We start from the raw sequence: 16,289 nt of genomic DNA, 5'->3' as shown, positions 1-16,289 counted from the left end.
TTGGCCTTGTGCGGACATTTCTGCTTTTGAAATTAACTTCAGGAAGTTTATCTTACCCAAGAAAAACAGCAAAATCCCTGTAAAACAGAAATCATATTGCATGGTTTTTGTTTTTGTTTTTGTTTTTGTTTTAATTCCAGACTCACAGTGTCTTAAAATTACTGTGCTTGTCATGGAATTAAAGCATTTATTCTTCAGCATCGAAGAAATACCAGTGATTCACAAAGTCACAAAATTCAGGCAAGAGACTGAAGAAAAAGTATATACTGTGTTACATACCACTAACTCTATCAACAGTGGAGCTGATGTTCAAAAAACCCCAAGTGGCTTCTTTAGTATGTTCAGTCTGTGAAATTCTTCCATCAAAATATCTGTAAAGTTCATGCACTTTCATATTTTAGAACAAAGTAGTAACATTTACAACATGGTCTTGAAAAAGACAGTGAGCTGTTGAAAAAGACTGTCTGTGGGTAGTACTTTAGTAATGGTTGTTGAAGAGTAGTTTCATGGCATGAAGGCCCAGATGAGAACACCTGAATATACTATTTCTAGAGCAAAGTAGTGCTCAAGAAATGACATAAACAGTAGTTTCTTCATGATGTAAACTCTGCAGTTCATCTTCTTCTGAAGTAGCAGCTTGTTTTCACTCTTCATGCTTTCCTTTGTGCCTAGCTATGTATAGAAGCAAAAGTCCAGTTTTGGATAGACAGGGAATTATTGAATTTGTTGTTTTTCTGCTGCAGTTGGCGCTTACTTCCAGGACTGCTGAATCACTTGCAGGTGACCTAAGAATAACCCCAGACCTGTCTACTTTGCATTGCTTATTCAAAAGCCAGTCTTTCAATGTACTTTAACACATAGTAGCTCATAGCATGCTTGTTCGTTTGTGTTTCATTACTTGCAGAAAAGAGACAGGCAGAGAAACTTTAGTCATTATTAACAATTATATTCTTAAAATGGGAAAGCACTGGTGGGGAGGGGCAGTGGCATGAGGACAGGAATACAAAAGTACGGCAATCCTAAAATCATTGTAAAACTAAATGGATTTAAGAATTGCATTAATTAAGCGATTTAAAGACACTGTGCCAAACATCTTAATTACTAGAGAAAGGTAGGGTGTAAAACAGGCCTGCCACACTAGCTTAACTAGCACAATTGCTCCAACTGTGAATTTTCTGTAGAGCATCAACAGAGAATACAATGGAGCAAGCTTGAAGGAGGAAGTTAAAAATTTAGCAGTGCTAAGCCAACTTTTGTGTAGTATGTCATGGCTTAAGCACAGGGATAGTTAGTTTGGGTATTACTCAAATAGAAGGACTAACCCTGGTATTTCTGAAAGTTAGCTTTCGGTACCCATTGTTGATGTTGGAGAGGATGCCATTTGGCTGGTCAACATCTAAAATTATTTGTAATAATGGCATTGGGAGCTTGCCATGATGAATTGTGTATTCTGAAGATGTGCAGCAACATTTCTCTCCTCTGGAGTCATATCATCATGACCCCAAAACTCACTGACAAAATACTGAGAAAAGACGATGATGCAGTTTCACATTTCAACAACTTCAAACGTGACAGTAACACTCCGATTGTGTACAGTGGATGCATTCAGTGGAGCCCATGCAGCACAAAGCAAAGCAGTGGCATGTCCAGAGATTTGCAGCTAAGCCAGCAGATGGGAGCAGGCTTGGTCTGCAGGGAGCATACAGAAGGGCTGCAAGCATCACCTCTGGAAAGGAGCACTTTCACTGAAAGGCCACTGCATCCCGGCTCCAAGCTGCAGCAGCAGAGCATCACTTCCTTGCGTGCCTTCAGCCCATCCGTAATGCAGAGGCCTGTGATGGCTGCAATAGTCACGCTGCCTTTTATCCAGTGTCAGCTCAATAGTGTGGTCTGGTGTTTGTTTTTGTGCCTGGGTATGCATCTCTTGGGATTAAGCTGAGATACACGCCCTTACTTGAGCAGAAAATTGTCTGAAAATGGTAATTGAAATGTTACTATCATTGATTTGTATCTACATAAATAAAGAGGCAAGTACCCAACTTCTAACTTTAGTTCTGTTAACTTTTGAAAAAGGGTAGTCAAAAACATGATAGTCCTTATTCTATTCCAATATTTAAAACACACATTATTATTTAAAAAAATAAACATTCTGTTGAGACCTACATGTAGGACTGATTTTAGTAACTTCCAGTGAATAATATTGTTATTTTATTAGTTTAAAATACCTTTTCTTCATAACCGTAATTTAGAGATTTTTTTTGCCTGGAAATTGTGTTATATATAACCCAAGAAGATGTAGCTAAGGGGCAGGATTGACATGTTGTCTTTGGACAAGAGTTTGGAACCTTTTTTTTCATTGGTAGCAAATATTTCTGTAAAAATCCTTTCTGTTAACTTGTATACTTCCAAATGAATAGATAGTTTTCAGTTCTGTAATAGAATTTCAGTATCTTAGCTAAGGAGAGTGGAAACACCAGATTTGACACGGGTATATTGTAAAACATACTATAATCCCACTTAAGATATAGGGAAGCCTTGCTCACAGTGAGGTTTCGTGGGCACGTAGGGTTACCCTGTGAGGAGAGAAAAATTATCTTTTAGACAGATGGGTGTGCCCCCATCTGAGTAGGTCTGCTGAAGTAAACTGAGACAAATACAATACTTTTTTTTTTTTTCCCCAAAAAAAAGATAATATGTGATTTTTTAGAATTTCGACAACCGTTATTTAACTTGGTTATTAATAGAAATTAATAGAATTATTGCTGTAGTACATTATGTGTTCTTTATCACCATAACTGAATGAACAGAAGTGCATTGAACAGAAGTTCACTAAGTGGAGTGAACAGAAATGCAGTTCCAGAGTCTGAATCAACTGTAAGGAGCTGCAATTCCAAAAAAAAAAAAAAAAAAGAGAGGAGTTATGAGGAGTAGCATTATGACCCTTACGGTTACACTTTTTAGACTACTACTATCATGTGAATACCTTCCTATCAGAGAATAGAAATTAAGCATTTTAGACAAAAATGTACCAGTGAAACTACATCAAGAATTATTTTGATCCTGTGATTCAGATCTTTCAAATAAGTTGCTTCTATCAATCATTCGTCTTTCCAGAAAAAAAAAAAAAAGTGATTCTTACCATTCCCTAAATTCATGAACTTGAAAAAGTAGTATTAAATACTTATCCTTTGTCCTCCAGTTAAAACAAAACTAAACAAAACAAAACATTTTCTAAATGTTCTCCTAAAGAAGACTACAGATTTGCATCAAAAATACATGGTAAAATCTAATAAAGATAGTAACTTTTAAGTAGGTAATAAGTACTTCGATTTTTGGTGTATTATTCATATCCATGCTTTCCTGAGACAGCAGCCAGAATGCCCTGCTTGCAAAAAAAACATTGGGAAAAGGAGGATATGAGAGAGCGACAAAAATAGAAAGTTGGCTTTTGGATTATTTTGCTGCTCATATTACTCTTTTGATGCATCAGGGGCTGGTCACAGCTAAATATGATGGCCCCAGTGTCTTCTGTTCCTGTGTTTATTTACAGTTCTCTTAATTGGCATTGCTGGATGTGATGACTTAAGCCATACTGATTTGGGAAGACATTTGACTTCCATATGCACTTGCTTGTATGTTCATCTCAGAGCTACTAACTGACTAGCAGAGTCTTATTTACGCTTAGTAGCATTGGGGGTTTTCAGCATGGGCTTCGAGGAGATTTCTACCGAAAATGAAACATCTTCTGCTTTCTCTGCCAATGGTATGCCTGAAACCTTGTACCAGCAGCCGTTGTTGTGTCCCCGTGTTGTCCTTCTCGTCAGCCTGTGCACAGTCTGGCGGTGTTTGTGTGCAGCTTGAGGTCAAGCCGTGAAGCTGGGGGTGCAGAGCTGCTGCCCTGTGCTCGCTGGGGTCCCCTCGCCAAGGATCATCACCGCAGCAGCTGGGGAGTCCTGGTGTGTCTCTGGGGTTCACACTGGTCCATGTGGTCACAGCAGCAACGTGTAAAATAGGTGGCAGGTCACGTTTCGAAGCAGCAGCATCAGTCTTAAAAGAAGTTTGTGTTCACTGTTGGTGTGTGTAAGTTACCTCTGTGTTAATATCACATGGGTGGAACAAAACTAACCTGACATGCTGAATGCTTCTGCTGCTGTTTTGATGGAACCGGTTGTATTAATAATCTCCACGGCAGAATATTTGTGTGTTTGTGTCTGGTCACTGCGTATTTTGGTTGCATGTATGCAGGTATGAGAAAATCAGATTAATATCCTTATAATTTATCTCAATTCATTTAGGTTAGAAAGCTGAGTGGTTTTAAAATAAAACAATAATCATTTTATTTGTAACAGTACCAAAATGGTCCTTAACATCAGGTTAAGTGTCACTTCTATCTACATTTGAGTACTTAATCTTGAGGAGTAAATTATGTCTTTCTCATGTTAAGGTTTACATGAAATGTAAAACGATACTGCATATATAATGCAGCTAGTTCTCTGGATTTGTCTGCAATAGATTTCTTATGAAAATATCACTCTTGATGCAAACTCTGAATTCCAGACAAACCGATTTAAGTATTATCATTTCTGAAGATCTTGCCAAAATTCCCATGTCCTAACTTCTCTCTGAAGCAGGATCCAGAGAGAGGAAATAAAGCTTTAATATGTCTGGCATTACTTGCAATAGTTCATAGTACATCAGCAGTCTTTTCTGAGTCTCATTCAAAATCAGATAGGAAATTTTGAAATAATCAAAGGAAAGCTTTCAGGCTTATCATTAAAGTGATTAGAGTTTCAGCAAATGAATTTGAAAAGTAGCAGTTCCCATGCTCTATTTTCAGCAAATGCTGCTTACACTCTAGAGTCGTGAGAGATACTGAGATTCGCCAGTATTTTACCAGATTTTACCTTTTCATAGTGATGATGATAATTCACTTTCATGTGTGTAACCCTTCCTGCCTTCACTTCTACATTCAGTGGAGTGTCACAACCACTGTGCATGAAGCTGTACAGCAAAAACCCATGCTCTAGGTAGGCACTGCAGTGCCCCTCCAGAGAACGCCTGCCTTTACCCTAATATTAGGGGTAAGACTGCACATGGAGGGAGGTATCAGCAGGTGGTTGTTGCCAGCAATGTGCAGAGGAATCTCAACCCCAGGGGGACGGCAGAGCATCCTCAGTCACATTTCATTCACGTGTGCTATGTGACAGGAGGTGCGGTGGAGGGTGGGACAGCACCTTTGTGCCTGTGTGCACAAATGGATGAACGAAACGTCTTTAAAAGTGAAAATTTCCTCGTTAATTGTTTCAGGCTTCTTCTTTATATTAGTGAATGAGCCAGATTAGGATTTTAATGGATAGTCTTTGCTTTGTGAAATACTTCGATCAAAAACAGAATTCTTTTGTGAGCTTCTGCCACAAACCCCTTATGGGAGCCTCAGCAAATGACCTCTGCATTACAAATTGCTCTCTGAGTTTTTATATGTAATAAGTGACATCTTTTAATTTTATTTATTTATTTTTGTGATTTCTTTGTTGGTAAACACAATCCTAAACCATTACAAGCTACTTATCAGACACTAGTTTTAACTTTCTTAATGTAATAATCTAGCCTTGCATTCTCCAGGGTTGTAGGAATAACACAGTGAATGTCCACAATAATTTTCATTCAAGTATTTTAATTATTTTAATTAATAATTCTAAAGAGATGCCATAAATTCAGTATATTGGATGCAAAAGAGAATAAACTATTCTATTTTTAAGGAGGAGAACTATCGTAGAAAAATATTAGACCATTTAAATTTTCCTATTTCATCTTTTTATGAAACGTGGAGAAAGCAAATTGCAAATATTTACAGTGTCAAACTAATGGAAGTATAAATGATGAGCAACTTGTAATGCATGCAAAAGGAAGCCATGGTTTGCTGTGGGACTGTGGAAGAAGAACTGAATAATTCATTAGGATAGAATAAATAAGAATATCTCAGTGCAGCTGTTGCAGGTTTGTTTATTGATCTACCTGGCATAAGGTCCTAAAATGTTCATCACATAGTGTAAGCTAGAAAATGTAATATAGCTAAAGCAGTGAACATGCTTTATTTCTGGTTTTGGGACTTAATTGTGCATCAGGGAAAAAAATCCCAAAGAGACAACGTGAAAACAAAAACAAACCCCAGTATTATGTAACAAAAAACAGAAATTATAATTTCTCTAATACCAAAGACAGGACTACTACGGGATGCTTATAACTGTAAAATTCTAACAAATAATAAACAGTACTGTAAATGTCAGTAAAACTGCCCTAGTGTTATGACCACTCAAACATTACCTCATTTTGTCCTCCCTTCTACTAAGAAATATATTGGAGAGATGGTTTTACACAGGTGTCTGTAAACTACACAGGATAATCAAGTCTCAGACAGTTCAGGCCAGTTAAGACCAATGCTTCGAGTACCTCCCTGAAACATCATGGTCCACAACCAAAAAATGGCCAATATTGGTAAAGTAAATTAAATTAATCATTAGCAACTAGCATGAAACAAAGAGCTGGCTCTCTTCTGCTTTAGACCTTTTTCTCCAGGAACCATTAGAACTGAGATTAATTAGGGATATGGTTTAGTGGGTACTGTTAGTGTTAGGTCAGAGGTTGGACTCGATGATCTTGAGGTCTCTTCCAACCTAGAGATTCTGTGATTCTGTGATTCTGTGATTAAGTAAATCACTCTGGGTCGCTTTTGTTATTGCCTCCACACAACCTTGTTTTTCTCGTCCCTCCATCATCACAAATAATTGCCTTTTGCCAACCTCTGTTATATCACGACGTGGTAGCACTGTTCAGATCCTCTGGCCACCCAGTGAGCAGCTCTCCAGAATGGGCCTTCAGAGGCTGCAGAAGATCTTCAGACTCATTCCTGTGCTTCATCAGGCTCCTTTCTACTTCTCTTCACTAGAAAAGTTGTACAAAAATCACTCCTCCTAAAAAAAGTGTTAATTTGGGACTTATGCACAGGAATCAGCAGCATCTCAGGATGTAGTACATCTGTAAATGTGTGAGGAAGACTTAGGTGCATTTCATTGCTACACCTGTAGCTCAGCAGACGAGGAGTTGCTCCATGCCTGTTGTACCACGGCTGGAGAGCTGTGTGCTGCTCCCCCAGCTTCACTGAGGAATGAGTCTGGATTCCTCTGGTCTCATGGCTACGTCACATTAAAAAAATAGAAATCAAATTATATTAAAAAATAACTACTGAGACAACCTGAAAGATGTTATCTTCAGGCATATTTTAGGAAAAGCCTTGTTAGAAGGTTTAATGGCTGACAAAAACCCTAACGATTACAATGTTAATTGTTTTCTCCCCCCCTGGTTTTCGAAAATCATTATTTCATTTTTTTGCTTCTTTAACTATTAAGGAATGCAAGGAGGGATGGTATTATAACAAGGTTCATCATTATTTGTGCCTTTTTAATGGGCTACTACTACTTCTTAGTGAAAGACTGCAGTGCAGGCTATTTCGGACATTTTAAGATGCTCAGGCTTTTAACATCATTGATTTTCTCCATCAGTGATGCTACTGTTGTCATTCTTCATCTAGAAACGTGGAAGTAAGATCTGCCATACTTCAATCAAACTGTTTCTGCACCTATTCAAGATTTTACTTGACATTGTTACCTCCTGCGTAGGTCAAACAAGTCAATTTTTGATTAGGAAACAGAACAAACCAAAGCAAACCAATGCAAATAGAGCTTTCTCTTCTGTTTTGGGGAGTTGATTATGTGCATTCAGGCCACCTGCATACTTTTCCTTCTGTCTGGGATGCCAGAGAGTGCAACAGACCCAAGAGCAGTAGTGGAGGTGCTGCAGGGAGTAGTATGATTTTCCGTGCACATAAGCAGCACCTTGCTCCAGTTCTACAAACATCAGATGGTGCCCAAAGGAGGGCAATTGCTAGCGGATAGCCTTCTTCATTTGCTGAAGCTTTATCGGCTGGTTTGGTTGGTTTATGGCAGCCTCTGACAAAAAGGTGTGCTCCAAATGTCTTTGCTACCTCCAGCTCACCTGGCCGACTTTCTCCATCAGTCATATATTATTTCAGCACGAGTCCTGCAGACAATGTAAGACCCTCTATCACAGCGTTTTCTGGTCCATCAAACCAGGCTTCAGTCATCTCCAAAGTCTTTGCATTTTACTGATGAGTCCTACACTTTTGTTTGAGAAGAACATGCAGCTTAGATGCTAGATGTGTTATTGGTAGTTGTTAAAGCATCGATTCCAAAGCGCAGTTTAAGCCATTGAAATATCTGTGGTAATTAACTGAATATTTCCTTTCTGCTTGGTTTAAAAAGGTCAGCCCGCCTTTGTGCCAGTTTTCAGATCTTTCCAGCATTATTCTTTAATTTCCTAGACAGTGTGCCAAACACCTGGAAATGCAGTCAGTTTCCAGATCTGCATCTTTTGGATATCAAGCGCGAGCGTACAGCAGAGAGATAAGTTAATAAACATAAGTCATTCATGTTCTGTAGGGCAGATATCGGCAGGCCATTAGTAAACTGCGAGCGGCTCTCATTGCACTGTGCGCGCATGAGTACTTTCACAAAAGATTGTAAGCCTTTATAGGTGATTCAGACTTACGCCATAACAGAAACGTATTGCAGGAAGGAAGACTGCTAGAAATTAAAAGTAATTGAGGTTCCAATACATGACAACAATAACAGTCTGGCTTCCCTTTTTTGTGACGATCTCCTGCTTGTAAATTGCCAGAGGCAACATTCTTTACTTGCTTATTCCAACTGAAGGATTTGCAAAGGTAACTAATTTCATCCTCTGCTTCACTTCTTAGAAACACATTTTTTTCTTTTCCCTTCCAAAAATGTAACCTGAATTCTTCTAATTTGTCATGGTGGTTATTTTGGGGGTTGGTAAAATCACGAACATTTCCAGCAGAATTGTGAACATTCCTTCCTTCTTGTACTGAACAGAATCCTGTTTTGAAGCTTGATATAATTCTGAAAGAGTATTACAGGCTGCTGAAATTATCTTTAAAGTGCTTGGAAATTGCTTATAAATTGCATAGAATAGTTTCTTTATGCTACATATATATCTTTGTGCATGCATGAAGATGTTAAGACACATAATACAAGAAAAAGTGTGCAAGTTACATTTACATTCATATATATGTGGATAAATTCAGATTAAATATTTCTTAAAATCTAGTCAAGGCCTATCTAATCAATACATATATGTATATATCTGTGCAATTCTAGCATCCCTCCACTCAACATAGACCTGCCATATTAACAAATTATTATGCTTGTATAAAAGAAGACTAGGCACTAAACAATTTTACTTTACCTTCAGATGAAGCAATGGCATTATTGCATATCCAGAGACATACTTTCTGCATTTTGGTTACAGCAGATTTTGGGGCTTTTTTTCTTTCTTTCCTTTTTTTTTTATTTTTATTTTTTGGTTTAATGCCTACCATGCAATGACAAAGGTTTATTTTCCCTTTGTTCTTTTCAGAGTGCTGCAGCAGCTCCCAGTCCAGTGCTAGGAAACATTCCCCCAGGAGATGGCATGCCAGTAGGTCCTGTACCACCGGGTTTTTTTCAGGTATTCAGAACGATTATGATTACAGGATTTTTAGGGTAGAAAACCCTCAGTAATACTGTTTAAAAGTCTGTAGAAAAGGTCCTGTTTATAAAATACGTCTCACTATATGGTGCATTACTTGAGAGTTATTTTTTAACAAAAGTGAATAGGTGGAAAGGAAGGGCTTTCTTTGACTGACAATTGTTCCATTTCTGAAATATTACAGCACAGCTGATTTCAGAATTTGCAGGATAAGAAATGGTAGTAATGTATGAGTAGAGACTGAAAATGCTTGAATATAATTTTATGACAATTTCTGATGATAAAGTATTATAATTTCAGTGGAACTTAAGAACGTTATTGGTCATGTCTAGCTCAGTGGTGTCAAGCCAAGGATTAGACTGTGCGTTGTCTCTAGTAAGTTTTGTCATAAGTGAATTGAAATAACCAGTTAGCACTTGGGACACTAACAGTGTGGAATTTGATCATGGACAAAGTGGCAGCTTGCTGGAAGGCCAACCTAAAAACTGTAATCTGAGGCTGGACCACTCCTGTGAGTGAGCTTGCATCTCCACCTCACCAAAGCTCTGTTGCTTCTCTTCTCTCTGTCAGACTGTGGCTGTGCAGTAGTAGCAACAAACGCAGCTCTCCCACTCTTAAATAACTGAAGAGCAGAGTTTTGCACTTTACTGACTTGATCTCACAATGAGGAGGAAACTATTCAAATTTCCAGGATTGTGGTGTGGCAAGAAAATCATGATAGGAATCTTCTGTTCCATAAAAAGCAGGTGTTGAGATCCGGGTAGAGACAAGTGTCTTTTTGTCTTCCTGGAGATATGTAGTCAAAAGCATATTTCATATAGGGGGGGAAAAAAGAAGAAAAAAAAAAAAAGGAGATAAATGTTTTACTTCACAGCTCTAGATATACTTCACAGCCCTATATTCTTTTAACCAAATGGTAACTATACAAAATTAGTAGGGTATCAGCAGTCTTTACTTTGTGTTTTTGGCCTGTTCATGAGTGGCAACACTATTTGTACGGTGTTCCTTTTCCATAGTGACAGGGAAAAAAATGCTGTCTGTGATACAGATACCTACCTAAAGAGATCCTAAATCTGGCATGAGCATGTTATTCCCTTGATCAACGCAAAAAATGAGGTGTGATTTTTAGTGCATGAATGAGAAGATACGTGTATGTGAAGTATAAAATATCTTACTGTTGCCAGTGACATACTCCTCAGGAGTTGGCAGAAGTGATTAATTGTTTTATTTGCTTTTCCTGTTTTGAGCAGCTGGTTAGGTAGAGTTTTTTAAACATATATATTTTTTTAATTTTCTTATTGTGCAAATATTTCACTTTTTCTTATTTCAGCTACCCACTCCAGTCATAAAGTCAAAATAATTAAATCTTAATGCTTTTTCTTTTTCTTTTTTGTTTTCTTTTTTTTTCTTTTTTTGTCTTTTAGGACACTTGGGAAAGGGGCACAGATAGGACAATTATATGAAGAAGAGAGGAGAGAATAATAATTTTAAAGGTTTTGCAGGAGAAGTGTGGGGTTTTGTTTGTTTGTTTCAACCTTTAAACTCATGAAAAGACTTCTATCCATTCTTTAAAGATGTAAGAAAGACAAGGTGATAGAAAGTTAAGGTTAACATGAATAAACTTTGTCAGTATCTGAATTTGGTTGGACATGGCACTAAAGGACATGTTTTAGTGATGGGACTCAGTAGGTCAGGTCAATGATGGGACTTGATGATTTGAAGGTCTTTTCCAACCTATTTTGGTCTTTTTCGACTTAGATAGGTCTTTTTCAACCTATCTGAGGCCCCACTGGCAGCCTTGTCTTTTTCCAAGGCCTGGGTTTGAAAATAAACTGAGGAAAATCCATTTTCAATGTAATAGTTTGTGACATTGAGCAGAGCTGTAGTAACTCAGCAGGACATCTGGAGAACCTTCTGCAAGGCAGGTTCTGGGAGCTGATATGCAGAGTCCAGTTTGGGCTCCTCCAGGCTTCACCATGCACCTCTTGTTGGGTCTGTGCCATCGTGTGCCTCTGTAATATGCAATACTTGGAAACAAGTCCCTTGAATGTTAGGGAGGTACTTTCCTTGATTGGATGGCTTAGTTAACAAAACAAGCATTTTTCAAGAGATTATTAGTTTTCACTGTAGTCATCTGCTTATGAATGTATATAATGAAATTGCATGTTAGTAACAAAAACAAGTATAAGTTCGATGGCAGATACACTGATATGGTTGGGAGCAATCCCAACAAAGGGAGCTAAGCCAAAATGAAGTCAGTTACATAAGAGTGTGCGGAAACGCTGAGGTGTGTGTAAAGCAGATATGTACAGACAGTCCGTGACAAGGTGTTGTGGGGTTGGAGGGTATGTTGTCGAGAAGCAGCTAGTATCTGGTTGTAATACCTTCTGAGCTGAATCTTACCAATGTCAACTTATATGAGGACAAGAAAATATATTGGCAGACATAGCCGTGTATGTGAAGCTTGAAAAAAATTGAAGAGCACCATCATCTGTTGCTGCAAAAAGCAGGTGAAAAGACAAGCAAGCAAGAGAAAGTAACTGCTCATCCAAACTTACTTCCTTCATAGATGCTTGCATCCTAGTACGTCTTTAACCAGAAAATCAGTTTCTGTATGCTCTTCTGCAATTTCACTGATCCTGGCAGATCACAGGAATAAACCAAATTACAGAAAACATGTTAATGTTAGATCTGTCTTTGAATACTGGCAAACTGCAGCCTCTTTTCTATGAACTTCTCTTTTCTATGGTCTTCTGTAAAGGAGGAACTGAATTTGCACTCAGACCTGCAACTCGCTTCTAGACCATGAAAGTGAACAATTTTGGTTTTCTTACGACAGTTGGAAGATTATAGAAACAGTGGGAAATTGGTACTTAACATCAGTATTTAGTTCACTAAGACTGTGCACTACAGAAACATTATAACAATCCAACTTTTTTGCAACCTAAAATTTATCTTGAAGACCATTCTGGGATGACAAAGCTGCCTTTCGTTGCTTCTGTGGAAATGTTTGGTTTGGTTTGGGCTAGGCTAAAGCTGTTGACAGCCAGTGCCTGTAATAATCCAGTACAATGGCATGGCACATGCTGGCAGATCGATGTGGGAGCGGTGTGATTCTCAAGGAGAATCAGCTAAAATCACTATCCTGCCCTTTGTAAAGTGAAGTTTTTGAGTGCATGTAGGCTACTACTGCTGACATTACTCAGCAGTCTCTGTAATTTTATGCCTGGTCATATGAGGTGGCGTTTTGAAGACAGCAGCTGAATCTGCATTGTACCTCTACGCTTGCATTTTTATATTTCTGTTCAGGCTAGGATTAGAGCTGAGCACTACAGGGCTGAAAACCTTATGGTGATACAGTGGAAGGAAGGTGGTAGAGTTGTGTACAGCTGTTACCATCAACTGTACTTCCTTTTGTTTTAATACAGTGGTTTAAAATGTCAAAAATAAATCTGCAAAGTCAACAGGTTTATGTGATTTAGGATGTGTTTCTATTTCACCTACTGGTGTGCATGCATTTAAATGTAACTTTTAATGTCATGGGTATGCATTTTTTTTGTCTGCAGGGCCTCATCTTCCTTCAGCACTTAGAGTAGCTAATACTCTGGAAATAAACTGGGGTTATACTGTAACTGAATTTCTTCCTGCTTCATGAGCAGCAAGACTGAAAAAGTGGGACTACAGAAGGAACAAGGAAAATAGTGCTGCGGTACAAGATTCTTAAATCCCAAATAGGAGAACCTAAAGAAATTTTAGAGTCGACTGTATCAGGCTGAAATAATGGGACTTAGGGTCAAGTGCTATATTCTGTGAGTGGGATGTCTGGAGGGTCAGCACTTCTGATAAGTTGCTTTCATAAATATGAAGCTTCAGAGAAGGTTAAGGATTGGGAGTGAGAGTGCTGGACTGGATGTTATGTTAAACTAAGTGTGCGATTCATTTCTCGGGTACCCACATTTTCACTGGGTAACCTAAGATGTGTCATTTCAATTATTATTTTTTTATTTTTTTTCATGTGTCTCCACCTATAAAAAGGAATATCATAAGGGAAAATCCTTTTAAAAGATTATGAATTGCTTGGGCAATAGAAATCATAAAGCTGTCTTAGGTTCCAGAAGGATAAGATGACTGCATACGTGTCTGAAATTCTCATCAAACTCCAGTGCAAGTCGCGGAAATAGATAATAAATTTGCCAGAGTTGCTCTCTACACCACCACCTGCGGGGAGCTAAGGTGTGAAGAAAGCAGTTAGCTACTACATTAATAAAATCATTCATGACATTTTCTGTGCCATTTTTAAGCACCAAATTTAGTCTTCTTTAAGTTTCTTCTTGTGGCCATCCACAGATATCAATGCGACCTAGTCTTGTCTTCATCCTTTTTTTGGAGTCCTGCCTGATACAGAAACAGCAGGATTTCTGGGGGACTGAAATAATATTATAGTAATAATTCACCTTCAGATACAGATACTGGAGAATGCATATAATGTCAGCAAAGTTTTACATGGGTTATCATGTAAGGTGAGGAAATTAATCCACTTGTGATCAAAAAAGATTAGGTCATAGCATTCAGAGATGCTATCACATTTCCAGTTCCTGGTCTGGGGACTACATTTTCCACTATGGTTCTGTGCAGCACAGACGTGTTGTTTTTGGAAGTTGTGTTGGATACAGGCTTAGCACAACCTTTAAAGCATTCAGTGCTAGCCTCGCTCCACTCCTCCTGAGGACAAAGAGATACGAAAAAACGCATGGTTTGTACTTCTGTATCATGGTATGGTATGCATTAAAAAATAATAGCATGAACATTTAGAAGTGTTGTCATGGAAATTTTGAAGTCCTCCTATGCCACATGCCTGTGTACCCATTTGAAGTGTGAGAGCTGCATTCAAGTGCATACCAGTACTCCTCATGCAGTGAAGTGCTGGCCCATTTCCATCTCTCTTCATTGATCGTTAAATCAGCTAAAATATTTGAGATATATTACGTTTGTGTTTTCACAAAATACTTATTTGATCTTTGTTGTCGGTTATCAGCTTTACTAATCAGATAAACAGAAGCCAGAGGAAAGTTTTTGAGATTGTGTTAAGTGTGGTGTTTCAATTTTTAAACAGCATGAAAAGTATTGACTGTGTAGGATTTTATTCACCTTTTAGTTACTTTTCCAGGTTTAACACAGCTAAATGTTGAGTTCTAGGTTCTAATCCAGTGGAATTCATTGTATTTCTCCAAGTTAGTGTCAATTAGCACTGCTGAAGATCTGACCCAGGTTACTTACTCTTGCAGTACAATTATGAAAAACGGTTAAATGCGTATTTAATTAAACACCAGTTATCTTCACCTCTTTTATTACATGGTTGATCAAAAGTTTGCTATGTCTGCATCTGTGTAAAGAACCTTTCTTTTGTTTTAACGGCACTCAGCCAGAAAACAATATTGACTTTGTACTTCACCCGCCTGAGAGACACGGCTGAATAGTTAACTCATCAAGTGCTAACTGAGATGTGGAGGAAACAGGTTGTTTGATAATTCAAAGTTCACTTTTTTTAATTTGGTAGATTAAAAAAATAATCTACCACTGACTGTAACTTTTTCACATGTACATATATATTAAAAAACGTTACTTTTTTTTTGCATCCAACTAGTAAATATTTGTGCTAGTTGAGCTTACCACTAAACCTCATTTCCACTGTGCATATATTCTAAAGGAATTGTCATGTAGTTTGCTTCATTCACTGATTTGTGATAAGCAGATGTACTTGGATAGGCATAGGAAAAATGTGTTGACACCATGTTTGAAAAACAAATGTTACATATTGCTCTTATATAAAGGAAAAAAAAAAAAAAACACAAACCCAACCCACCAAATAATGTAAGGCTATTGTGCCATCTAGTGGCAGTTGTTCTTCCTCATCTGAGGTTAATAAATATTATTCTAAAATATTATTTTTAGCCTTGCTGTGCTTTAGTAGAGCTGACCTAATGCTTTAGGAGAGCTTTATTACAGTAAGGCACATGAGAAAAAGTAACTCTTGTATTTCTCTTCCTGCCTAGCATTACTATTTGCCATTAAAAAATGAGTTTAAAAAATATTTAAGTAGTAAACATAACCAAAGTAAGTTGGTGAATTAAAAATGAGTAACACACACCTCTTTGCTTTTCAGAATGTGAATAGGAAATAATTTATATGTAAGATTAAATTGTTTTTTTTTTTAAGCCTCTGTGTAAGGCTATGAAATGTCTGCAGCTTTTTAGAGGTCAGTGTCCAGTGAGCTCTCCAAATAAATGCTGATGGCACCTCTACATCGCTCGGACTGGAAGGCATGTGGGCGCCCAGCCAGCCTGCCTACAGCTCTTGCAGGCACCCTGCCCGGGTGGTACCAGTCTCCTGCAAACAGCACTGCGGGCCTGGGGTCTGCCGGGTGCCCAGTCCTCCACGTCAGCCCCTCCAGACGCACAGAGCATCCTCCCAAATTGCTCATTTGAGCGAGCATCCAGCAGCAAGGAAGATGAGGAGGGAGAAATCCTCTAACATGCATTCAGAGCGGCGTTGGAGTGGCTCTGTTGTTGCTGTGAATTGTCCACCAAGGGGTCGTTGTTTGTGCAAGGAATGAAGATTCCTAATTCCAGCTGCTAAGTTACGTGACTAGAACTAAAAGACAC

The 16,289-nt window shown here is 38.2% G+C and overlaps 1 protein-coding gene across 5 annotated transcripts in view; it reads left to right on the top strand.

The window, feature by feature from the left end:
• The window catches only part of SSBP2 (single stranded DNA binding protein 2), a 184,745-nt gene that overhangs the window by 108,975 nt on the left and 59,481 nt on the right, over window positions 1-16,289 (top strand). For 3 of the 5 annotated variants that reach the window (XM_072031161.1, XM_038169981.2, XM_072031162.1), the window contains exon 5: window positions 9,517-9,606. The exons of the other annotated variants lie outside the window; for them this stretch is intronic. In XM_072031161.1, the coding sequence (XP_071887262.1) occupies window positions 9,517-9,606 (90 nt within the window). The remainder of the gene's footprint in view (window positions 1-9,516; window positions 9,607-16,289) is intronic. 5 annotated transcript variants of the gene reach the window in all.

This window comes from Anas platyrhynchos, chromosome Z, assembly GCF_047663525.1.
Source record: "Anas platyrhynchos isolate ZD024472 breed Pekin duck chromosome Z, IASCAAS_PekinDuck_T2T, whole genome shotgun sequence".
NCBI lineage: Eukaryota > Metazoa > Chordata > Aves > Anseriformes > Anatidae > Anas > Anas platyrhynchos.
Note: the sequence above shows the minus strand (reverse complement) of the source record. Positions and strands in the feature narration are given on the sequence as shown.